Source organism: Pediculus humanus, genomic scaffold (assembly GCF_000006295.1).
Source record: "Pediculus humanus corporis 1103172107574 genomic scaffold, whole genome shotgun sequence".
In the NCBI taxonomy this organism is placed as follows: Eukaryota; Metazoa; Arthropoda; class Insecta; order Psocodea; family Pediculidae; genus Pediculus; species Pediculus humanus.
Genome location: NW_002987189.1, coordinates 1,008,203 through 1,030,935, shown reverse-complemented (window position 1 = coordinate 1,030,935; position 22,733 = coordinate 1,008,203). Strand labels below are relative to the sequence as shown.

Below are 22,733 nucleotides of genomic sequence, written 5' to 3'. Positions count from 1 at the left end.
CATTATTATTATCGTTACGCGTAGAAATTTCTTTAATTTCACAATTTAAATACGTTGAAAAATTTTCAAATTTTTTTTGCGCTCGTTAAAGAGGGAAAAATAAAAAAAAAAGTGCAGGGAATTTTTTTTTTGGCGGGAAACTCAAATTTAAATTTTTATAGCAAAATTAAAATTATTCGCAGCAAATGCGTTATTAAATTTAAAAAAAAAAAAAAAAAATCATGCAAATAAATAATAATAATAAAAATTTTCTTACCTTTTTTTTTTTTGAAATAAATTTTCCAGGATTTTCCAGTATCAAAATAATAATGATGATGATGATGATGATGATGATAATAATGATAAAGTAAACCACGTATATTTAAACGTTAATAAAACTTGATAACTGTACTAAATCCCACGTGATATACATAATAATATCCAGTTAATGAGTAAAAAAAAAAAAAAAAAAAAAATTTTTTTTAATAATAAAAAATTCAAATTCGAATAAACAAAATTTCGCGCGCGAAATTTAAAAAAAAAAAAATCCAATATGGTAGTCAAAGGGGGATGATGATGACGATTCAAAACACAAATAAAAAAAAAAAAAAAAAACGATGATGGAAAAAAATAAACGAAAAAAAAAAATTTACATCCTTGCCCGATGACAAACAAACGTAAACTAATTATGTTTGTACAACTTTCGGGAGGTCAAACCTGCATTGCCAACTCAACCTGAACCTGAAACTAAAAACGCGCCATTTAAAATTAAGTTGGTAACACTTTTAAAAACAAACGTAAACATAAACCCATATATATAATAAATTCGAAAGTTATTTAAAATTTATCGATTTTATTTTTTAACGGTTTTTTTTTTAGTTTTAAAATTTTAAATTGAAATTAAAAATATTCTTGTTTTATATATATATATAAATATATTTAATTCGTTATTTTATTTAAAAAGTAATTTACGATGAGAAATAGAATTTTTTAAATGTAAAATGTCCGCCATTTTTATTTTTTCATTTTAAACAAATTTGATTAAAATAAATAATTTCTAACGAAAAAATTTGATATAAATAAAATCGTATCGATTCAAAATTATTATTAGTATTATTATTATTATTATTATTATTAGTATTATGGTCACTCTTAAACGCGACAAGGCTCTTATTTGTCAGAGCTTTTTCCGAAAGCCCCGATTTGGGGGCTTTTAGCCCCCTTTCAACATGTATCCCCCAGAGATTGGATTTTCGCCTACAAGGTCATTTTTCAATAAAAACATCGAAAAATTTCCTCTCATGTATCCGTAAAACATAAGATCCAAGGAGGTATAAAGTAAAATAAAATGCAAAATATCGCAAAATTTGTTTTTTTTTATGCGTCAGACAAACATAAAAAAATGGATGTGTACTGAGTACACTTAAAATCAGGTACGGAGATTTGGATGGGGGGTGTATGGAGATTTTATATCCACAAAATATTAATAAATAAATTAGTTCCAAGTATTTTTTTATTGAATTAATTCTATTCCTTCATTAGTATGACAAGATATTTAGCTCAACTTTTACTCCAGGAGATGTAACAATTATTAAATGGAGTCTTTTGTTCCTTTTAATAATTCCCTTCGCTAAAATCAATTATTATTATTATTATTATTATGGGTTACCGATTCCTCCTGACTTGATTCAGATTGAGGCCTAAAACGATCAAAAATCAGAAAATTAACCCTTAAAAAAAAATCGATAGATTTAAAGTATAGAAATTTGATCAATACTTAATAATAAGATAACTTGGGCTAAGATAGGGTCTCTTTAATCTCGGTTTATTATTATTATTATTATTATTATTATTATTATTATTATTATTATTATGTAATTTTTAAGTAAATAATGATAAAATCCTATGTAAACTTTTTTTTTTTTTTTTTTTTTTTTTGTAACGGAAAAATGTCGATTTAATGTTTATCAACACTCGTTAATAAATAAATTTCGTGAATTTCGTCACGTTTGATTAATTATAACGAATCACAGCAGACGACGTTTGGATTATAATTAAAAAAAAAAAAATTATCATATCGTTATTTTACTATATTGATAATCGTTCATGTTATCATCCCCCCCCCCCAATTTTTTAACAAACCCCCTTCGTAAATTCATGACGTCAGTCTTTTGAGAAGGTGTGGGTAGGGGGTAGGAGGTACGGGGTGGGGAGAGAGAGAGAGAGAGAGAGAGGGTGGTTTAGTGATTAATATCACGCACGTCCACGCGGTTACTCACGTATAAATATTAATTATTATTATTATTATTATTATTATTATTAAAAATTAATGAGGTTGTTGTACTACCGACCGACATTATTTTTTTATCATAACTAATTGGTAATCAATTAATAATTAAATCAGACGCCATTTTGTTTTTGTTAATTACGAAATAATAATAATAATAATAAAAATAAATTTATATATATATATATATGTAATTTACCTTATCCTTAAACTCCAGCACGACGATTTGTTATCATTATCATTATTATTATTATTATTATCAAACTCCAGTCGATGATGATACGATTATCCAATCTTTATGATATAAATAAATAAATGTTATTTTTAGCTGATAATGATGATGATAATGATGATGATTTCTTTCTAAAACAAACAACAACAACAAAAATATTATTTAACTTTCCATTATTATTATTATTATTACAAGGGAAAAAAACGTTTATTTTTAGTTTACTATGTTTAACTTATGTAATTATAACGAACGCATAGTTGACGACGATAAATACGTCATCAAATTTAAATATTTTGTAAAAAATTCTTTTTAAACGTTTATTATTATTCCTATATAATTATTATTATTATTATTATTACTATTATAATTATTATTATTATTAAGTAATTACTTTTAAAAATATTAAATAACGACGATTATTAATAATAATAATAATTAGTTTGTGTTGTCGAGGATTTGTCGTCGTATGTGAGTAAAGTAACGTAAATTTAAAAGTTGGCAACACTGTCACGTAGTCAGTTTTTTTTTTCTTTCTTATCCCCTTAATAACGAGATATAAATAATACATATATGTTGTTGAGTTCTCAAATTGAAAGTTTATTCGTTCGTAGGATTTATATTTAAAATTTTATAAATTATTTTATTTTCTCTCTCTCTCTCTCTCTCACTCTCACTCGTTCATTCGTTCGTTAATTAAACAAGTAAGTAAATTAATTAAATAATCGATTTTATTATTATTATTATTATTATTATTATTATTATTATTATTATTTAAAATATTTCTGATTTGAAATTATATAGTCATGAGTCCACAGCATACTAATAATGAAGATGTCGGTTATGATGTATCACAATATCATGAAAGAACATTTTGGGAAAAAGTTTCCCAAGAACCAGCTGTACCTATAGGTTGCATTCAATTATTATTATTATTATTATTATTATTAATTAAATCATTTTTCTGTACTAATTCAGGTTTTTTTGTCCAAATTAGGTTTTTGCGGTTTGACCGGAGTAGTTTCATATTTTTTATACAATTATAAAAACAGAGGTGATACAAGAACATCATTGTATTTGATTAACATGCGTTTGATAGCTCAAGGAACTCTATTAAGTACATTAGCTGTTGCACTCGTTTATTCGCTTTCACAAAAAGATTATTCAAAAATATTTGGTAAAAAATAATTCATATGGAAACCTTATACCAACTTTCATTTCATCTCGACAAATATATAGTATAAGTAATATATTATTATTATTATTATAGTATTTTCAAATTTTATTTTATCGTTAAATAGATCTATTATTATTATTATTATTATTTTATTAATTTTATTATAACGAAAATCAAATCGACAAAAAAAAAAAAGTTTGTTCATTCGTCTGCTGTTTTTTTTTTTATCAGTTAGTCATTTTGTAATCGTTATTAAAAATGTTTATAATTAATTAATTAATTAAATATATATATATATATTTTTAAAAATAATGATGATGATGATGATGATGATTGATTTTTTAATTATGTTACAACTTGTCAAATTTTTAAATAACATGCATAATATTAATTAATTATTGTTTGTTTGTCTGTTTGTCGATAATGAGTTTATGCATGTTATATATTGCCTAAATCAAACATAACTCGAAATAAATAAATTATTATTATTATTATTATCGTTTGTTTTATATTAATGATTGACTGTTTGTGGATTATGTTAATTTTTTTTTTTTCTCATAAGTTAAATATTAATGTGAAAATTATTTTATTAATTAACGAGTGATACTAAATTATATTTAAATTGATATATATATGTAAATTAATTTGTTTTAAAATTATTATAAACCGCCATTTTGAGTGAAAAAGATTGTTTGAAAAAAGATATTTTTAAAAAAGTTGGGTCAATTAAACAAACACACACACACACAGCGATTATCAGTAGTTAAATGAAAATCCATAGAGTAAGAAAACATGAATATATATGTTGGTAGAAAAAATAATTTAAGTTGGCAGTAGTGTTTGTTTGTTGTTTCGAGAGGAGTGGTGTGAATAAAGTTAGGTTAAATGTCGTAGTTATTGGAAAAATATAATAAAATTTAATCATGCCGAAATATTATTGCGATTATTGCGATACGTATTTAACGCACGATTCTCCGTCGGTTAGAAAAACACATTGTCAGGGTAGAAAACATAAAGATAATGTTAAATTTTATTATCAAAAATGGATGGAAGAACAAGCGCAACATTTAATAGACGCAACAACGGCTGCTTTTAAAGCGGGTAAAATAGCAAATCCGTTTGCTCCTAAACCAGGTGCAGCCATTCCACCTCCGGCAAACATGCAAGTAAGTGTATTTCGCATATTTGTTTTCTTAATTAAAAAAAAAGAGGATTGTGAAATCTGTGATTTTGTTTTAGGGACCGCCCAGACCGGTACCGCCTGGTCCGATGGGTCCGGGTCCGAATATGTTAGGACCTGGACCAATGGGACCTATGGGACCGATGATGATGGGACCTAACGGACCTATTCGTGGGCCCATGGCAGGGCCAATAATGGGCCCTATGGGTCCCATGATGGGTCCAATGGGTCACATGGGACCAATGATGGGACCTATCGGTGGACCAATGATGAGTCCCATGCGACCCATTATGACAAACATGCCTCAACCTGGACAACCACCGAGAGCAAAAGAATAATGATAATTGTCTACTTATTAAAATTACATTGGAAGACATTTTGCTCCGGTTTTTCTCGTCAGTTCTCCGAAATACGAGAGAGAAAGACAGAGAGAGATAGAAAGAGACAAAAAAAAAAAAAAAAAAAGGAAAACGAGACATGTTTTTTTTTTTCCGATCAATATATTAAGAAACATTTTAATAAATAGAAAAAAAAAAAAAAAATAGTGTTTATGTACAAATAATAATAATAATAATAATAATAATAATAATAATTTTCTTGAATAATTAACTGGGATATCATTTTAAAGCTTTCTTTATATATATATATATGGAATTCATCATCATTATTATTTTTTATATAAAACTAATCTATTGATTGTTATTAACATACCTTTTATACATTTCCAGAATGTACGAGAAAACGTTTTCACATTAACCGGGATGATTTTTTCATAAATAATTATCAATGACGTCATTTGTTACGTCATAGTTTTCAAAGAGCCGTTTCAAGGGATATAATTTGATTTTTTTTCTTTTCACTGTTAACCAATGAAGAATTTATTATTTTGACGTTGTTGTTGTTGTGATTGTTGTTGTTATGATTTGATTTGATAGAATTAAAAAAGAAATTTTTACCTTTAGAATTGATTTCGTCATCGGAGGATCCTTCAGGTACGGGAAGACGTGGGAGACCGACAGAATTTTTCGTAAGAAAAGATTGGGATGCGGTTTGACCGTTGAAAAAATTTCTTCTCGCTTGTTGTAAATATTTTTTAGTTATTTCAAGGGATTTACTTTCACCCGTTTGTCGTGACGTCATCATTTCATCATCAAATTTACCATCGCGGATATTTGTCTTGACAAAATCTAAACCTTTAGATCGAACCCACCGCGGCGTTTCGTCTTTATCATTATTATTATTATTAATACCGATGACGTCATGATCCGCATCATCAGATTTCTCAACTTCGCTACAATCTTCGGGTATTGTAGAAGAGAGAACATCCGATCTGGGAGATGAAAATTTCCATAAATATTTATTCCTGTTACCTCCAACGGTTCTCGATGGCGATTTATTAACATCTCGACGATTTGATGATGACGTCAATGACGATGACGTCGATGACGATTCGACGTTTCCGTTTCCGTTTTTTGATAGTTTTAATTGTTCCACGGCTGATATTCTTAAATCTTTCGATGGTGAATTTTTACTTCCCTGTTGTAAAAGGAGTTTTTTAAACGAATTTATAGGAGTGCTGTTGCTGTTGGTGCTGTTGGTACCACCTCCGCCATTCGTTCCTATCCAACTTTTTCTATTTCTTGCTTCGTTTATTTTATAATCCAAATCTTCTGACGTGTTCGGTGACCAACTTGATCTTTCTCTCGATTTCGTCACCAGAATTTTATTCCCACCGATATCCGGATTCGTCCAACATGTCGGACTTTCGCACCTGTTTTCCACATCCTTCATGTTTAATTTTTTCTTTGATTTGTGTATTGCCGCAAATATTTCCTCTGACGTCATTTTAGATTTTTTACCGAATATGTTTTCTTTTAATATCGGTGACATTTCCTCCTCGCCCAGACTCATCATTCTTCGATTGTTGTCGTTTGTTGTTCTGTACCCAACTTCTTTCGTTGGCGTTGACGATGAAAATTCTTTTCTATCCGTCGTTCCGTCTAACGAACTTTCTCCTCCAAGTTCGTCCCAACAACGACGATTTCCATGACTAGATAATAATTCATTATTATTATTATTATTAATATATTTTTCTTGCGATTTGAAGTTTTTCCCAATCGATGACCAATAGTAAGCCTGATTGTTGCTTCCGCTACTGCTGCTGTTGCTGTTGTTCGTTAAATTTTTTCTTATTATTTGTTGTTTTTTAAACACTGCCGGATGTTGTGATATCCATTTCGTTGATGAATTCGATAAAATACCTGAAAAATTTATAAAAAATTTTTTTTTAAACGTTACTATCATTATTATTATTTTAACGGTTTTCTATTACGTTTAAAAATGAGCTCCTGATGACGTAAACAAAAAAAAAAAAATAATAAAATCCTATGAAAGTTTTATATTTTTGTAAGTAAATCTAAAACTTTTTTTCCCCCGTTTTCGATTCGATATATCGAATTTTTTTTTACTCTATGACATCTAATCTGCCGGATTTAAGGTTATCATCATCATCACATCACGCGTTATTGTTTTAAACTCGTTGAATCGTGCAAACAACGAACAAACGAAAAATTTAACGAGTTTTAAAAATCGTTTGTTTGTTTGTTTAAAATTCTTTTTAAAGTTGTTTAAACGATCACGAGCTCATTTCCAGCAAGAAAAAAATCCGTGTAAAATTAAAATCGAAATTTTTCTTTTGTACGACAATAAACAAACAAACAAATCAAAGTAAAAAGAAATTCATGCAACAAACAAACAAACAAACAAATAAACCCCCGTATTCGCACCATATATATATATATATGCATGCATTCAATTTACACGCTTTTTAAAAATAATAATAATAATGATAATAATACTAATGCGTCCAACACCTCCGCTCTCATGCCATGCAAAACTAATAATAATAATAATAATAATAATATAAGAATGAATTAATGAATGAATGAATGAATGAAAAACTCACTTTTTTCTCTCTCTCTCTCTTTCTTTCTCTCTTCGAAAATAAAATATAAATAAATAAAACGAATTTTCTCTCTCTTTCTATTTTTCTAAAAAAAAAAAAATAATCCTGTGGTGTCAGATGTGGATGCAGCGCATTCATGTGCAGACAACACACGCTTCAAAAAAAAAAAAATTTGTGCAAACGACAACAACAACAACAACAACAACAACAAATAATAATAATAATAATAACAAAAACAATTAGTTTAAACTAAAAAAAAAAAAAAAGAAAAAAAATTAATTTTTTCTATATTTAAAAAAAAAAAAAGCAACAAAATAACAAAAAAAAAAAATTTTTTTACATTAAAATTTTGGGAAATTTTTTTTTAGTTTGGTGCTCGAGACAAACAAACAAACAAACAAACAAACAAAAAAAAATGCGAAAGGTGCGGGAAAACCTGAAACAAACATCCAAAAAAAAAAAAAACCTTAACAATCATCATCATCATCATCGTGATCGTATGACACGTTAATATTAAACTGTTAGTTATTTATCATCATCATCATTATCATCATTACTATCATCGTCATCATTATGATTATGATTATGATTATTATTATTACTATTATTATTATTATTATTATTATGTACATTAGTGCCCTTTTTTTTAAGTTTTCTTTTCTTATTGTAAATTAATTTAAAAAAAAATTAGCACCAAGCAAAAATAAATTATTTCCCAATTTTTAGGACAAAAGGTGGGAGAGAGAGAGAGAGAGAAAACAATCATCATTATCATTACAAATAAGAAGGAGAGAGAGAGAGAGAGAGAGAGAGAGAGAGAGAGAGAAAGATAAAAATATAATTAAAAATGGAGGAATTTCGATCGCGAGTATCGATCTATCGATTATATTGATTGAAAGAGTGAAAGGGGGGAGAGACGGAGAGTGGGCGAGGGGGAAAGCAAAGGTGAAAGAGGGAGGGGAGGAGGTAGGTAGAGGTGACATACCACACCTGAAAATAAAAAAGAAATAAAACCACCTCTCACCACCTTATGCCCTATTTACACACACAATTTTTTTTTCATTTTTTGTACATAAATTACAATATAATAAATTATTTAATAATCCCCCCATTCCCTTCTCCCTCCCCCTGTCTCTCTCTCTCTTTCTCTCTTTAAAAAACATAAATTAAAAAACTTACTTTTTCCTCTCTCTCTCACTTATCGTCTAATTAATAATAATAATAATAATAATTAAAAAAATTTAAAATAAAAAAAAAACGAATTGATGAACGTTACGCGCGAACGTCGTGACGTTTTACACAGTTTTGACTTCAAATTAATTTCAAATTTTGAACGATAGAGTGAGCTAGTGTATTCGTGCGCGCGAGAGAGAGAAAGAAAAACGTTTACGAAAATTTTAAATGTGATAGAGAGAGAGAGAGAGAGTGAGTGAGAGTGAGAGAAAGGGGTGAGGTGAGATGGGAGGGGAGGGGAGGGGAAAACGAATCATTGTTGCTGATTCGTAACGTTTTTTTTAACAATAAGATTACATTACTTGTAAAATGGACGCCGTGTACGAATAAACGATACCTGAAATTTAATATATATATTCATCACAAAGACAAATTTAAATTTGAATCTTTTTGTTTTCATAATCTTCTTTTGTCTTGAGTAAGTAAAAATTTTTCTTTTTTTTAAATCATTATTATCATTATCATTATTATTAATTTACATTTAAAAATAAAAAAAAAAAATTCGACTACATTTACAACAGACTAATCGATGCTATTGCACTAATTAAAAAAAAACAAAATGGCGGACGGATAATGGCATTTTTTTTTTTTTTTTCGATTGGTAAGTTTACATTGTTTCGTATCGTGGTATTGTTTTTATTTATTTACAGGTGAAAATTCATTCTCACGCTCCCCCCCCTCCTCCCCCCCCAAAAAAAAACAAAAGCTTGTGAAAATGTGAACAAACAAACAAACAAACAAAACAAAACAAAACAAACAACAAAAAAGCATTAGTGCGAGTAAGTAATAATTAATTAATAATTAATAATTATGCATCGTGGTGTTTGTTGTTGTTTGTTTTGTTTTTTTTTTTAGGTGCACTTGCATTGCTATTGCTTTTCGTACAACCGTTACTTACTGCTACAAACGCATATATACAGGAACAAACGCAAACATGTTCCTACAGGATGTGTAGGGGTTAATGGCGTCCTACTACCATATTTCCGTATCGTTTGTTATTGTTTTTTTTAATACTTTTGCCAATTCGATATCTGTCGGTTTTGTTACCTTATAAGGATTTCTAGAGTAGTAGGAATTTGTTTTGAAATTTTGTTGTTTGTTTGAGGTAATTGTGCGATTGTGTTTGTCGTTGTTGTTGTCGGTCATTAACAAATTGTAATTGGGATCATTCGCTGTTATTTTACATTTGTCAACGTTTTCAATCGTTTCGTTAACGGTCGTTAATTTAAATTTTATGGGGTCTATGGGTAGGGTTAGGTGGGTGTTGTTAGCTATCCGGTAACTATCGCTTCTTTTGATTTGTTTTTTACAAGGTTTAACTTGGGGTTCTATTTGGAAAATGTGTGGTACATCCTGTTGATGTACATCCGATGACGTAAGAGAATTTTCAGGTACAAGTACCCCCACGTTTAATTTCATAGGATTAATGAAGTCACACCCGGAATTTTCTCCTAACGCGTCCAAATCGTTTTCGTTAAGTATCTTACCTTCTTCTTCTACTGCTGCTGCTGCTGCTGCTGCTGCTCTTATATCGACTTGTTTTTTATGGGTATCAGATGATGAGGATGACGATGATGGACTTGAGCTCCTCCTTCTGTTGTTATGTTTTGCCCTTTCCAATGAATTCGTTTCAGATGATTCCGTACTCTCCGTTTCGCTTTTCAAACAATCCCCATTTTCCATTTTTATTCTTATACCTTTGTCGAGTCTCTTCATTGTGTTCGTGGGCGTGACAACTCTCGTAGGTGGTAACCTCACGAAATCTTTTGTCGGCGAGTCGGAATTTCTTAATCCGGCTTTTATTATGAGTTTACCCGTTTGATGAGACGACGACACGTTCGTCACGTCGGATTTTCTATCATCCGAATTGTTACGTATCAATCCGGAACAGTTAACCGGTCGTATGGTTTTGGGTAATCTTTTATCCGCAATGGGTGACGGGGTGGGTGATTCTCTAACGTATTTTCCCGGTACGAACGTCGTTTGTTGCTTTTTCCTTTTTAAACTGTCCGAAGAATAAACGACTCTCCCGTCAGAATCCAACGTGACTCTTGCACCCTGTCTCTTCTTTCTCTCCATCGAACCGTCGTCTGATGCTGTCAACGGACAATTATCCGTTAAATCTTCTGTCACGGGTAACTCGTTTAGAGAAACGTATTCCGATTTATTATCGTTCGAATATTGCAGCCTGGATTTGGGTGATTTTTCCGCCGGTTTCGCATAATCCAAATCTCCATTATTAACGTCCAGTTTTTTTTGTTTGCTCGTGGATTCCTTAAACCTATCCATGAAATTGTTGGGTAGGAGTGATGGTTTTATAATCGGTTGTATCGGTTTTGATTCTTCTTCTTTTTCGTTCACTATCAACACTCCGCCGCTCGGCGAGGGCGACCTGTAGGTTTTCTTAACTTCCGTTTTAATCGTGGCGTAACCGGTTTCACCGTCGACGACAAAATGCAACGAATCTTTCGCGTCGTCTGCTAACGAATCGATGTTCGTTTCCAACATTCCATTTTTCGATGTCGTTTTCACAGTGTTCCTGCTCAATTTGTTAGAATCGGAACGATTGAAAACATCGGTGACTTCTTTTTTAATATCCGGTACCGTGGGTATTTGAATACGTAATAACGGTTTTCCAACAACTTCCGAACAACTTCCGTTTCCTCCGTTCAATACGTTCTTCGTCGCGAGATTTTTATTATAAGGCACGTAATTCGTATTGTAAGGCACTACTGGATTGGCATTGCGAAGGTTAATTTCGTCGTCTGATTGCGGGGGCGTGATCAAACACATGCTCGGAATTCTATACGTCGTCATTTCCGTTTTCGTTCTTATCCTTTCCGCTCTGTCGCAACTGTCCAAATCGGATTCGGAAAATTCTAATTGTTCGTGAGGGCTCGAACTGTTTTGACTCGCGCTTTCCGCTGGAGAACTCGAAGTGTTGTGACCGCTGTCGGGACTCGGAGAACCGTGTATCAAAGCTACAACCGTCGTTTTTTCCGAATCGTAGCCGTTATTTTCACTCGTCATACCATTTTCTTCGATTATTTGTTCGATTTGTTTCTTATTATCGGATTTTCTTTCCAAACTACTTTTTCTTTCCGGTACGGCGGGTGCAAATTGCGATAAACTTCTCGTGCTTCCGTAAACGTTTCCGGCTAATAGAGTGGTGCACACGGTGCCAGCAGAAGACGTCGTCGTCGAAGTGCTCCCTAAAAATTATTTCGTTTCTTCGTATTTTTCTTTTTTACCATCATGGCGTCAATTTTTGAAAACAATAACGTGTAAAAAAAAAAATAATAAATAAACGACTTGTTGCTATTTTCATTTACCTTTTCCAAACAATTCGTATTCGTTTTCTGCCGTTAATTGATTTCCTTTGACTGTGCTCCCACCGGAACTTGATGTGTTGTTAAAAGTTGTCGTCAGAGGTCCCGGATCATCCTGTAATTGCAACGTGGAAAATGATAATGCGATTTCTTCTTCTTTTAACGTTTTCAAACCGGAATCCATGTGGAAAGACGTGTAATAACCTGAAACGGAAATAGTTTTTTTTAATTATTCGTTCGTTCGATAGATCGAAAAACGATTCGAGATTTATTATAATCGAACCTTCGGTATCACAAGAATAAATCGAACTCGTTTCACCATCCAATAAATCGTGGTATTGCAATTCGTTAATGTCGGGTGTTAGCGTTCCTTCCGATACCGAACTACTCGTTGAATTGTTCAAATATCGTCGTCTGCTTTGTACGGATGGTGGATGATGATTATTGTGATGATTTAACGAATTGTTCGATGTCGTCGTGGATGATTTGGGTGGTGCTGTCGTTTCCGATGCAATCGAAGTTCTACCACTTTCCGAACTTGCCGACCAATTACCCGAAGATGAATGAGCGGGTTCGTCTTGTCCCTTATTCGATCCTTTTCTCCAGTGTCGTCTCTGAAGAGAATTTTCTCTCAGTTTGACCTGAGCGTGGGGAGGGAGGGGAAAGGGGGGGAGGAAAAAAAACTATTATTTTCATTTCCGATTCGCGGCAAATTTTCCAAAAATTTCATAAATTGAAATCCTTACCACCAAACTCGTAGCTATGGATGATGTCGATACTGGAATGCTGATCGCGCTGGAACTCGAACTCGGTTTCCTTTCTTTATCTCTATGACATGCTTTTATGCTCGGATTGTTTCCAACAGTGTCGTATAGACCGATGTCATCGACGACGTCGGTACTTTGAAAACTCGGTTTGCACGATTCGACGGAAGTACTTTTGCTATTTATGAATTTAAGCTTTGTTTTAGACCAATTTTTAAGTGTGTTGAAATGATTTCTTATGTTGTCGCTCGGGGAAAGATTCACTTTTGCCAACTTAAACAAATCCGTTGATTTTGAACGAAGGGGCGGAAGGGGTTCGAATTCGCAGCCTTCCGTTTCCGTTGCAGTTTCACTAAAAAAAAAAAAAAAAAATTCAATTATGATAATGATAATTAATTTTTTATTCGTGACGTTTTATTATTATTATTATTATTATTATAATGATAATGATAATTAATAGTCCGAAAACAAAGTTTTTTATGACAAACAATTTTTTGTTCTTTAAATTGTAATTAAACAACCATTGAAGGTTTGCTTGTTTCGTTTGTTTGTTTGTTTGTCTTACCCAGCAATTGCTTGCTCGATTTCTTTTTGACTTGTTCCAGCGATCGTGTTTCTCCTTTTACCCCTGTGTCGTCTCCTTGTTTTTCTCTTCGTTCCACTTTCGCACGTTTCAACTCCCATAACGGATCTTCTTAAACCTGACATTCTATCGAAGGGTTTACCCGATACGTCGACGGCAACTATCGATGGAGGAAACCTGAAAAAACACAATCATCATTATTATTCGCAATGAGGAGGAGGAGGAGGAATAATGAGGGATGTTTTTTGTTTTTACTTACTTCATGGCGACGGCCATCATTTGTTCTTCCGGTGATGGTAATAAATGATCGATTTCATCTCGTACGTCGCCTTCTTTAGTTTCTATTGTCGTTATTTTCGATGTGTTATCCGGGAGAACCGTTATATCACCCAATGCTTCCGTCGACGTCCATCTTCTAAGATCTTCGACTGCCAGAGGCTACAACAAAATACATAAGTACATATATAAATTTGTATATATATATAATCGCTTTCATTCAAATAATATTTAATTTACGGCCATTCGAATACGTCACTAAAATAATAATAATAATAATAATAATAATAATAATAATGTAAATCATATAAATTTAACGGATTTTTTTTTAAAACAAAAGATCGAACGAACAAACGTTTGTTTGTTTCATTAGTTGTTTGTTCGGGTTTAAATTTTTTTTTTTTTTTTTTTGACGTATCGTCGTCACGTGTACGCCCCAATAATAATAATAATAATAATAATAATAATAATAATAATAATAATGATGATGGAAAAAAAAACTTGAATTAAATTAAATATATATTTATAAAAATTCGTGTGGGTAGTTACGGGGAAAAAAAAAAAAAAACTTGTCGTGGAATTAGAATATGTAAATCCTAACTTTAATTCACTAAAAATTCTGTCAACGATTTAATAATTTATTTTATATTAAAAAAAAAAAAAAAAAATCAATAAAATGAAAATTGACGTACGTATAAAAACGAAACCCAATCCGTAATCAGGTTTGTTTGTTTGTTTCGTTTCGTTTGTTTCTTTTTAAAACAAACAACCCAACAAACAACCGAAAAAAAAAAAAACCCAAAAGACATTTTGTTTTTTAATTTCTAGTATATATATATATATATTAATCATTAAAATTTGGGTGTGACGACATTTTTTTTTTCTAAGAATGAGTTTAAACAACAAAAAAGTTTTTTGTTTTATTAAAAAAAACCTGACATTTTAAAAATTTCGTTTCATTATTATTATTATTATTATTATTATTATTATTATTATTATTATTATTATTATTATTTTAAATCGAAAACCGAACCTCGCGTTAACATTTCACACATTACGTAATGTCCCTTTTCTTTTTTTTTCGTTTTAAGGTACGACGACAACGTTTTTTTTTTTTTCTCCATATAATGTTTACACGAAATGTTTTTAAAAGGTAGTTTTAAAAGAAGACGAAATTTCAACGTCTTGGCAACGTTGCACATCCATTCACTCACGCACTCACGCACACTCACGCACATACTCTTGTTGTACATACTAGAATTGTGTGTGTGTGTGTGTGTGTGTGTTTGTGTCCAGGGCGCATCAGTAATTTTTTTTTTTTTTTAACTGCACCTTAATTCGAAAGCTAAACATTCCTTTCTCTCTCTCTCTCTCTCTCTCTCTTGTTACCAACATAAAAAAAAAATATTTAATCGTGAAAGATCCGCTCGCTCTTAGTTCTCAAGGACAGGTTCGGTACCTCCTCAGGTGTGGTGTGTAATCAGGTACTTTTTTTTTTTTTTTTTTAAAAAAAAAAAAAACATTTCAAATGGAATCCTTTTATTTTAATGTTATTTATAACAAAAAAAAACCGCCAAATTTAAATTTGAAATAAAACGGAAATGACGTAATTATTATTATTTTTTTTTGTACTTTTACCCATACGTAAGCATATGCGAATTTCAGGGTATGTTTCTGTCTCATTCATTCACACGTACAAAGAGCGCAAGAAGAGTGAGAGAGAGAGAGAAGGAAAATTTGCGCATCAACACGTTTATTAAATTTATTTGGGTTTTATGCCGCATCATTCTCGTCGGACTTTTTTTTTTCTTTGATGATGATGATGATGATGATGATGATAATAATAATTGCCTTATACGTGACACGGCTTAATCAATTTTAATTCCACGATATTACATGCTACCACGTTTATTAATAAAAAAAATTCACCGGGTTTAAAGTATTTTCAATGGATACGAAAATAAGTAAATTTTTAAAAAAAAAAAAGGTACGTTTTAGTCAGGTACGTAGGTGATGCACAAAATCGCGGGGAGTCAAAAAGAAAGAAAGAGAGAGAGAGAGAGAGAGAGAGAGAGAGAAAGAAAAGAATACCCAAATAGGTTTCTTTTTTTTTCAATGGGCTATAATACTAATAATAACGACGACATTCCACAATATAAATTTGTCTTCTGCTAAAAAAAAAGGAAGGGGGAAGGAGGAGGAGGGGGAAGGGGGGAAAAGGGCGAACATTCTCGTATTTAAACAAATAATAATAATAATAATAATAATAATAATAATAATAATAATAATAATAATAATAATAATAATAATAATAATAATAAGAAACATTTGAAAACGATTCGAATGAATGAAAACGTATTGACATGAAAAATTTATGTAGATTGCATGGGTGGAAGAATTTCAGGTTAGGAAAAAAAACAAACGTGGTTAAGCATGAGATTTTGTGATATTGTGAATCCCCCGAAATCCCCCTAGAGATCCCCTCCCTTTTGAAAGACCCCCTCCCCTCCCTCTTTTCCGTTTTTTTATAATAACTTTGAACGTTGACAAAAAAAAAAAAAATTTTTTTCTCTTTCTTTCTTTCTTTTTTTATTTCCGTCTCCCCCGTAAAAACGGAAAAAAACCATAACCGGAAGTAGTTGTTATCGGGATCCCTCTAAAAATAAAATTAATATTTAATATTATTATTATTATTATTATTATTTTAAAATAAGGGATACTTTTGTTTCTTTCTTTTGTTTTATAAATTCAACTATTATTATTAGTATTATTATACGCGGCGTTTTATTTATCGGTCCTATCAGGTTTCAGGTTAATGACCTTAAACGTTCCTCATTTCAACCTTGAACTCTCTCTCTCTCTCTCATATATATATATATATATATAAATATATTCCAAAAAAAAGAGAAAAAAAAAACAAAGCAAAGGTTAAATGTTTGACTGGCATTTTTTGTGGCGCTCAAGAATTTTAAATTTTTTCCTTCCTACGCTCCTTTTTTTTTTAAACTAATTCTCGTGAATTTTTAGCTACGGTACTGATTTTTATAATTCGTATATTATAACCGTTTTTTTTTCGGTTTAAAAAAAAAAAACCGACGAATTTAAACGGGAGGGAGGAAGGGGGTAAGTAAGCGAGAGAGAGAGAGAGAGAGATCGCCATAGAGTAAAAATAATTACGTGGAAGTAGAATAAAGGGTAAGGGAGAGGAGGAGGAGGAGGGGGGAATGTTTGAAAGTCGAAAAGGTGTGCGACGGTTTTTTCTTGTTCTTATTCTTCTTTTCATGACGACAACGACAAACACAAACAAGACTACAAACAAGTTTTTGAAGAGAAATGAAATGAAATGAAAGGTTGAGTACGGGAAGTGTGGGAAAGGCAACGAATTTTTTTTAAGGGTTGGTTGCATTTATAATAAAATAGGGGATGCATTCATTCACCTGTCCGAAACCTTAGCTATTTAAAAAAAAAACTTTGTATTGATTCTTTCGTGACTGCCCTGACGGGGGGAGGGGAAGGGAGAAGGGGTGGACGCGTCGGTCATAGAGTAAATAAATTTTTTTTTTCGAAATCAAAGCGATTATTTTAAAGTAAAAATGATACTATCAAAAAATATATCGAAAGTGATCGATTCTTACCTTTCGAGTTTCGATTTCCAAATCGATTTTTTTATATTTTTTCCTTTTTCCCGCCAAAACGGGAGTGCATACGAAAAATTTCGAACTTCTCGTACCATCTCTTCGAAATCTATCCAATTGTCGTATCGTTGATATCGGCGTCGGACCTGACGATTCGTATAATTTTTGTAAATAATTCGGCCTTGTCGTGGAAGTAAATAAATTCGTTGTCAATGGATGACAAGATTTAAAATGGACGGTACGAAGGCTAAAAGCGGATATGTCACTTTCGGCTGTGGAAACAGAAAAAAAAAAAAAACATGGTTAGCCATTAATACATTCAAAAAAAAAAAAAAAAAAAAAAAAACCAAACGTGAAAGAAAAAAAAAAAAAAAATTAAGTATAGTCATCACGTCACGATCGTAAAAAAATTTAAACGTTCAGGTACGCTAGTACCACGACCTCTAGTACATCAACATAACCATTTCTAATGATTTGTACTTTTTTTTTTTTTTTTTTATTATTTACGATTCGAATTTTATTTTTTTTTTTTTTACCCGTCGTTTGAATGATTGACTGACTGACTGACTGACTGAATGTCTGAAACTGAAAATATTCTCACGAATATCATCAAAAAAAAAAAAACGTGAATGTAGAAAAAAAACCTTTTTCAAATCAAATCAAAATTATTATTATTATTATTATTATTATTATTATTTATATGTAAACTCCTCGTAAAGAAATCTTTACGTACGATAGATGAAAATAAAATTTAAATGAGAAAATAAAAATAAAAAAAAAAAAAAAAACAATTTAGACGTGGCAGTAAAAATAATATATAAATCATAAAAAAAAATTTTAATTATTATTATTATTATTATTATTATTATTATTATTATTATTATTATTATTATTCTACGAGTTTAACTTTTTATTTTTTTTTCTTTCTTTTTTCGATTCATTAAAAATTACATATAAAAGAATTTCGTAATTTTAATAATAATAATAATAATAATACACGGATTTATTCTACTCCCACGTCTGTTACATACTTTTTTTTACACATCGATTACAACATACAGATAACGTTCGTGTACGTGCGTGCGTGTGTGCGCGTGCGCGTCGCTAAGAAAAATTTTACATAGGAATTTTCTAGAAAATTCTTTTTAAACGTAATAAATTATACCCGAACGGTGGTAAAAAGTTAATAATAATAATAATAATAATAATAATGAAAATGGCGGACGTTTTTAATTTCACAGTTCGCGTAAGAACTATTCGGGAGAAGGGAGGGGAGGGGAGGGGAGGGGCTAACAAAAACCTGGAAAACACGATCAAGGGGGAAAATAAAATCATGGGAAAGGGCAAACGTTTTCCTACGCAAACGGACACGCACACGCATTTTTATTAATGAATCGGTGATTAAGGTACTCGGTCTGTGAAGGAACGCCTCGAACCGTTTACGATTTATTACTCGGACATTTTGAAAAATTATTATAAAAAACGTGTTTAACACATTCTCGAAAAAAATTTTTTTTTATTTTTAATTGTCGGTCGTCGTATTTTAAAATGAGAATCACGTGACCGCGCGCGGTCAAATCCAAATAATCGTGGCGTTAGAAAGGAAAAAAAAAAAAATTCGTTACGTTTAATTTTTTTCTTTTCTTTTCTTTTGCTTTTTTTTTTGTACAAACGACAGCATTTTTTTTTTTTAAACATAAGTCGAACAATAAAAGAGAGAGAGAGAGAGAGAGAGAGAGAGAAAGAGGAAGGGAGAGAGAGGGGGAAAAATTATAGGATGAATGAAATAAATGCCACCCAACGAACTATGATTTTTTTTTTCTTTTTTTCTTTTTACACGAACGAAACCGAGAGAAAAAAAAAAAAAGAAATACGTAAGAAGAACTTTTTAAAACTTATTTAGATTATGATAAAAAAAATCAATTTAGAATTCTAATGGGGAAAAAAAAAAATTTAAGTTTCCAAATATGGAAATCATCTTTTTTGTTGTTGTTGTTGTTTTGTTGTCCGATATACCGCAATAAAAAAATTTAAAATTTTGAATTTTTTTCTCTAAAAAATACATACACGTGTGTTTTGCATTTATTGCACGTGCACCTCTTCCTCCTTCCCCTTTCTTCCCTCCCCACCGAAACCTCCCAACAATTTCTTAGGTTAAAAGTCACCCGAAGGTATTTTTTTTTTTTTTTAAAAAAACGACAAGTTATTATTATTATTTCATTTTGCGACAATCGATTTTTATTATTCACGTTCGAAACAAACAACAAACACAACAACAACGACTACAATAGTTTATTATTATTATTATTTGTTTGTGTTCACTTATGTGACCCACATAAGAGATATCGATTTTTATTGATTTATCATTTTATTCAATACCATATATATATATATATATAGTAAAAAACAATAAAAATTTATTGATTAATAAATAAAAAAACAAATAATAATAATAATAATAATCAAGGAAAACTTCATGCCCCCCCCCCCAATTTCCGTTTCGTTTTTGTTTCGGTTTTTTTTTTTTTAATTAATTTAACCCGAAAAACAAAAAACAAAACAAACAAACAAAAGAAACAAAACAAACGAATCAAACAAATAAAAAAAAAGAAATTATTATTATTATTCGAATGTTTTGAAGTGTCAATAGAAACAACAACAATAACAACAAAAAACAAAGTCGTGACTTTAAAAAGTTAAACCCACGATATTTCTCCCCACCCCCCACCCCCCGATTGTGAGATAAGAAGAAAGAATAAAGAAAATGGACGACGTTCACGAAGTAACGAAAAAAAGAAAAAAAAAACCGAAAAAAATTATAACGAGATTAACTGGACAAAATCGAATCGTAAAAAACAATAGATGATGATAATAATAATAATAATAATGATGATGATGATGATGATGATGATGATGATGATGATGATGATGTAGTTTTTTAAGGTTTCATAGAGAAAATAGAAAATTTTTTTTTGTTATGTTTTGCTGGAATCATTTACTGGAAAATGATAAAATAAAATTTCTCGGTTGTTTTCCGTTTGTTCGTTTGTTTGTTTGTTAGCTTGTTTGTCAAAGTTTGATTGTTTCCTCTCCCCCCCCCACTTACAACCCTACCCCGTCCCCAGATCGAAATATTAAACGCGAACATGCTAGCACGATGACGATTATTATTATACGGATACGGTTACGGATAATAAAATTAACGTGTAAATAGACAATCAATCGATCGACGTGGTTATAATAATACATTTTTAAATAACCATCGTTAACTATATTTAGAATAATTTATGCTCGCGCGTTTTTTTCTTTTGTTTTTATTACCGTAATAAATTAATTATTGTTCAGACTATTTCGTTAGTTATGGAAAAGAACATTCTAGAAAGAAATTCGTAAAACAAACGATACAAACGAAAAGATTGTTTGTTGTTGTTGTTGTTTTTGTTTTATTTAATTCCTTTCTATAAAAAAATAAGGTTCAATTTTATTCGTCAGGTTTTTTTTTTTTTTTTTACGGTTCGAAGCATCAAATCTCTCTCTCTCTCTCTCTCTCTTTTTGTTTTGTTTCGGGTCCGTGCCTGCCCGTTGAAAAATTTTTCAAGGTCGTTTATCGACACGACAACAAACACGTGTGTGTTTGTGTGTTTGTTGACTTTTCCATTTTATTCGTATCGTTAGATAATAACGGTTGTCGTCGTCAGCGTCGTCTGCTCGACAAACCCGCATAAGGGAATTATCACGTTCGAAATCGAATTTTTCTTTCTTTACCTCCCCCCCATTTCCCGCCCCCTCTCTTTTTCCCACATGGATCTATCGTACAAGACGGGGAGGGGTGTAAGGAATACGAGGGGAGGTGGGAGGGGAAACGGTTCGATAACTTTTCAACCGATAATAATAATAATTTTTTTCCACCGGTTATTTAATGTGATACGTACATAACGTTACGAATCATCATCATTATTATTATTATTATCATTTGCTCGAAGGTAAAAATTAAAAAATGATTATTATTATTATTATTATTATTATTATTATTATTATAAATAAAATTAACGGTCGAGATATGATTTATTATTAGAAAACTCGTGCGAATGGAAAATAAATAATTAAAAGAAGAAGAAGAAGTCGATAAAATGCCAGAGCAGACATTTTTTTTTTTTTTTCTTTTAAAGGTTTCTAATTAAATGGGGAGCGTGTGTGTGTGGCGAGGGGGGGGACGGCGGGAGAGGCGTGCGCGTGTGCTCGTGCGAGGCCCCCTTACACTCACATTATTATTTTTAAAGGGTGCAAAATCCAAAAAAAAAAAAAAAAGATAATTTACATTACTAGAAATAGATTTTCTATTTTACGACTAATTTTATCTAAAAAAAAAAAAAATTCATTCCGAATAAGCAGAAGACAAACATCACGATAATGATAATGATAATTTTTTAATATCCTGCATATAATCAATTATTATTATTATTATTATGTTTTTATATGAACCACCCGATCGATCAACCACCCGCTATAAATTTTATAGCAAGCTATAAAAAAAAAAATTAAAACTTGGCTTTATAGTCAAAAACTTGTTTAATTATAATTAATTATTCATTTATAACAACAACAACAACAACAACCGACCGCCATTTTCTTTTTTTGTTTTATATCTCTATGATTATCGTTTCGTTTTTATTTTCTCTATGGAATTTTTTTTGTTTCTTACTAAACCTTTTCCTTTTTAATTAATAACAAATAATAATAATAATTTGATTTTTTTTTTTTTTTAAATTTTACCATTCGTACAGGTACAAAATGTCGTCGTAATAATAATAATGATAATAATGGCTATAAGAAAAATTCAGGTTTTTTTTTTAGGCCGAGTAATTAGTTTGTGTGGTTTAGTAGGATTTTGCTTGTTCATCATTGTCGTTACGTAAAAGTAATTTAATAATTTTTTTTTTTTTTTTAACACGAAGCCCCGTCGACGTGTAACAATACCTATTACGTCACAATAATTTATTATTATTATTATTATTATTATTATTATTATTATTATTATTATCGTCACCGATCGATGTTTAATTGTGTGAATTAATTAATTGCTTTTTTCGAATTCG

The 22,733-nt window shown here is 30.7% G+C and overlaps 4 protein-coding genes across 4 annotated transcripts; 2 read left to right on the top strand and 2 right to left on the bottom strand.

Moving 5' to 3' along the window:
- Nucleotides 1–3,301: 3,301 nt before the first annotated feature.
- Nucleotides 3,302–3,683, top strand: Phum_PHUM222090 (uncharacterized protein; the record flags this gene model as incomplete). Its single annotated transcript, XM_002425798.1, has 2 exons — nucleotides 3,302–3,407; nucleotides 3,493–3,683. The coding sequence occupies 2 exons, from the start codon at nucleotides 3,302–3,304 to the stop codon at nucleotides 3,681–3,683; spliced, it is 297 nt and encodes a 98-aa protein (XP_002425843.1).
- A 912-nt stretch (nucleotides 3,684–4,595) lies between these two features.
- On the top strand, nucleotides 4,596–5,190 carry Phum_PHUM222080 (U1 small nuclear ribonucleoprotein C, putative; the record flags this gene model as incomplete). The annotated part of the gene is made up of 2 exons (XM_002425797.1): nucleotides 4,596–4,838; nucleotides 4,912–5,190. The coding sequence occupies 2 exons, from the start codon at nucleotides 4,596–4,598 to the stop codon at nucleotides 5,188–5,190; spliced, it is 522 nt and encodes a 173-aa protein (XP_002425842.1).
- Nucleotides 5,191–5,622: 432 nt separating this feature from the next.
- Nucleotides 5,623–7,156, bottom strand: Phum_PHUM222070 (uncharacterized protein; the record flags this gene model as incomplete). The annotated part of the gene is made up of 2 exons (XM_002425796.1): nucleotides 5,623–5,711; nucleotides 5,809–7,156. The coding sequence occupies 2 exons, from the start codon at nucleotides 7,154–7,156 to the stop codon at nucleotides 5,623–5,625; spliced, it is 1,437 nt and encodes a 478-aa protein (XP_002425841.1).
- Nucleotides 7,157–10,022: 2,866 nt separating this feature from the next.
- Phum_PHUM222060 (uncharacterized protein) lies at nucleotides 10,023–18,247 on the bottom strand (the record flags this gene model as incomplete). The annotated part of the gene is made up of 8 exons (XM_002425795.1): nucleotides 10,023–12,262; nucleotides 12,383–12,583; nucleotides 12,663–13,020; nucleotides 13,126–13,495; nucleotides 13,709–13,903; nucleotides 13,986–14,164; nucleotides 17,638–17,909; nucleotides 18,202–18,247. 8 exons carry the CDS (start codon nucleotides 18,245–18,247, stop codon nucleotides 10,023–10,025), a joined length of 3,861 nt encoding a protein of 1,286 aa, XP_002425840.1.
- Nucleotides 18,248–22,733: the final 4,486 nt, after the last annotated feature.